Source organism: Anneissia japonica, unplaced genomic scaffold (genome assembly GCF_011630105.1).
Source record: "Anneissia japonica isolate Jap-2015-1 unplaced genomic scaffold, ASM1163010v1 scaffold1889_len2455224_cov183, whole genome shotgun sequence".
Lineage (NCBI taxonomy): Eukaryota > Metazoa > Echinodermata > Crinoidea > Comatulida > Comatulidae > Anneissia > Anneissia japonica.
The window spans coordinates 735494-739369 of NW_022752980.1; the positions used below are offsets into that span (position 1 = coordinate 735494).

The 3876-nt window shown below is 36.8% G+C and overlaps 1 protein-coding gene across 1 annotated transcript in view; it reads right to left on the bottom strand.

Annotated features, from left to right (window-relative positions):
• LOC117122597 (methyltransferase-like protein 27) overlaps nt 1-3030 on the bottom strand; it is a 19533-nt gene extending 16503 nt beyond the window's left edge. The window contains exons 1-2 of the mRNA XM_033268235.1: nt 2897-3030; nt 2013-2149 (exon numbers count right to left, since the gene is read on the bottom strand). Coding sequence (XP_033124126.1) covers nt 2013-2123 — 111 coding nt within the window. The 5' untranslated portion in view covers nt 2124-2149; nt 2897-3030. The remainder of the gene's footprint in view (nt 1-2012; nt 2150-2896) is intronic.
• Between the last annotated feature and the right edge of the window lie 846 nt (nt 3031-3876).

Here is a 3876-nt window from a genome sequence, read left to right on the forward strand (position 1 = left end):
ATGTTATACTGTTTATTTAGCCCCTTTTCTCGAAACCTAGTGACGCGAGTTTACAGCCCTTTCGTGATCTTGGGTGATGATGAAGAAAAATGTAGTGTAGAAAGATTAAATTTAAATAGGTAAACATTTATTTTAATTTTGATTGTAGTAGTCTTGGAATTTGGTGTGTTGACGTCATCATTCCAAATTTGCTTGGGAGGTGTGGAATTCCCATCAGACAGGCATAGACTCCCATTGTCCGATGCCACGACGAAGTTGCCACACCACAAACAATGATTTGCTTATCCTTAAAACATTAATTTGATTGCCAATCCCTAATATTTTGGATTAAAAGCAAAATTTTGGGCCATACTAAGCTAAAAAAAAAAAAAAACTCTCCCATAAGCCCAGGGATTTTTATTCCGGACTATGACTGAGGGTCTAGTCGGCCCTGTGTTTGGACCCACCCTATCAGACCCCCTGGGGCCACCACTGAACGACTATAATGGGTAGGTATTTAACTAAGGTCCTGTCAGTTTTTACAGTTATAGAAAAAAAACTAACCCTAAAAGTGACTAAAAACATAAACATGTTTCCCATACCCCGATCCAAAAATTGGTATTTTAAAGCAAAATTTCGCAACCAGGCTATCAAGGAAAGTAAGTATGATTGTTGGAAATGGTTAGCATGTTATTTTGAATTCTCATTCTGACCTTCGCCTGGGCGAAGTGGGCGAAAGTCTGGATCTGCTTCTAGTTAGCATGAATATTGTAAGCCAGGAACCATAGTATTTTGTTACGTTTCTTCACAGACCCTCCTCCTGACCCCCCACCCTGGATCAGCCACTGTTTGAAAATTCTCCCTGAATCTTTGCAGTTTATGTAATCTGTGTGGGGTCAGTGCATATTTGAAGAAAACACATGTTCGGGACCACCATGTAGGTCTATATTGGCTAACAATATTGCTAGCATGACTTGTCAGCTCAGTTTATGTATATTTTAACAATTTATTAAAAATTGAAAAGATTCCAAGCGAATGGAGCGTAAGCACAACTTCCTAATGTTGAAGGAGACAGAAAAGATTTTAATAACAATAGGGGAATTCAATTAACTTCCATCCAGTGTTTGGAAAATCTTAACAGCTTTATTTACTAATGGCCGATGGGAAACAGTTAACTACTTTCTCACTTTTACAAAGTAGACACATTGACAGTGGCGGCGAAAGCATCGGGGGTTGGGGGGAAATGAAGGGAAAGGTATGATTTTTCTTTTGGGGGGGGGCAAGTTCTCCGACGAGAGCAAAGTGGGCGTGGTCGGGTGTCAATTAAAATGTTTCAAAAGTGGTCGATGGGGCGGATCCCCCGGAAAATGTGACAATTTAGGGTTTCAGAGGGTTATTCAATCGATAATAAATAGATAGTCAACTAATATGTAGAAAATACATATATATTTTTTCTCCTCGACGAATAATTGTGTTTTTTTTTCTACTCTACTAGTGGGGGGAGGGGTGGGGAAACAAATTTTCCAGGGGGAATTTTCCCCACCCCTGTGCCCCTTTAGTGCCGCCACTGCACGTTAAAAGCAAATAAACGAAGCACTATGATTCGTATCATAGTACATTGAGTTTTAATTCATAATACTACTGATAATACTGAAATTCTCACGAAAATGGACGCGGGAGGTGACAAGAAACTAGTATTTTTTTTAACTTGGCCTTACATGTTGTTAGGGAAAATATTTGGGAATATTGTTTTAAAAAAGTGATCTTTCTTAATTTACTCCATAAATTGTAAGGAATTGTTTTAATGCCGTGAAACCTGCATTTCTGGAAAAAAGGGTCACTAATTCGGACCAACGCGGGCCTTCGGACCAATGGACCGTCGGAGCAAAGACCCTTCGGACCAACGGGCCTTTGGACCAAAGACCCTTCGGACCAATGGGCCATCGGACCAAAGACACTTCGGACCAAAGGTACGCACCCATTTTGTGTAGGGATGCGATTATTGTAAGGCATAGTATTAATTTGGGCTTTACCTCATCAAACGTATCGGCCAAGTCATCGAACTTCTTTATAATATCATTCTTTGAACTCGATCCTTGATTAATGTCCATCAACTTGTTTTCAAATTTATCGGAAACATCCATCTCAATTTAAAGATTTATTGATTTTACTGAGAATAAAAAATAAAACAGATGCCTCAAGATTGGAAAACTGCATGGCAATTAAATAATATAAATGTAGGCCTAATAAAAATATAAATACTGTATATTGACATTAATAAATTACCGTAAATTAATTCACTTAGAATTATGAATACAAGAATGTAACATTGCATATGAAATGAAAACATACAGAGACAACAAACAGAATTTACGTGTTTTTCTTCATAATCACTTGATATTTCAATCCATCTTTAATATATTATTTGCAGGAATGTTAAAACATGTACAAAAACAAAAAAAATATTTTAATAGTACAGTCATTTAGTTAAGTGTTTAGTAAACGATAATTGGAGTCAATATTTACACAAACATTACGCAGTGTGCAGAAATTAAACTAATAATAATAGCCTCAAAATAATGTATCTAACAATTGACGATATATATATAATAGGTCGGGCGGCAAATGGTCGGGTGGCAAAAGGCCGCTTCGCGATTTTTTCCGTACAAAAGATTTTCATGAAATGCCAGAGGGATATATTAAACTAATTTAATAATAATAATAATAATAATAATAATAATAATAATAATAATAATAATCATAATCATAATCATAATCATAATCATAATCATAATTATTATTATTATTATTATTATTATTTTATCGTACAGTACTGATGCCTTAATATACAGGCAATGCATGGAAACTTCCTAATTTCAAATAAATTTAGTAACACTTCGAAATAACCATAACTTACACAATTATCCAAGCTTCGATTTAGGAGCGAATCAATCAAACGTCCGAAATATACAAAAATACCTACACGGTTAGGTCTATGCCGCACGTGCTATAATTTCCCTGTTCACTTACGTGTTTTCTGTAGTACAGTACTATAAAAATTCCCATAAGCATCATTTTAATATAGAATTCATGATTTTTCCGAGGTCACCAAGGTCATGGGGAATGAACTAATCCAGATGGGAAATGGATCAACCCAAACCTATTCAACCAATAAATAAGTAAGACAGTCTGAACTGCGCATGCATGTATGCAAGGTCAATCGATTGAAACGGTAGTCATGAATATCCACTAACTCTGTACTCGCATTCACCATGATGGGCTGACTTCGTAATATGAATGTATATGTTTATATTATGTATGATGTTTGCAGAAGAATGGAAAAACTTTAAACACAGCTAGAAGAGGCAATAGAGAAGCGTTTTGGAACGGTTCAACAAACAGAAAATGTCTTAATGGAGTGGCGCTTATGGAGACGAAAACCAGGGGAAAATTTACAAAAGTTCGGCCAGATTGTGCTTGAGCTTGCTATGCGGCAGTACCAATTAGACCCTCCAAAGGACCAGCAAGAACGAATAGCTAAAGGGGATATTTTTTAATGTAGTAGAATATCCTGTGAAACGAGAGGGTACGTATCTTTACGACCACTGCCCTAAGACCTGGACGAGGCTATAACAGCAACTAGCTGGACTACATCGAGTTTAGTGAGACGAAAAAGCGATATGTGTCCTGTGCGCGATTTTTTTTTCCGTACGAAACATTTACATGAAACTCCACTCGGGCTGTCTCGGCTGAATCGACCCGAAAATCTCATTGCAGAATTCAGGAGGTCAAAAGGTCATCGACAGATAAACGTCTACAAAACAACTTCTGAGAGAACGTCGCTGTCTAATTTTTAAAAATACATTGATGTTACTATATGTTAATACCAATGGGTCG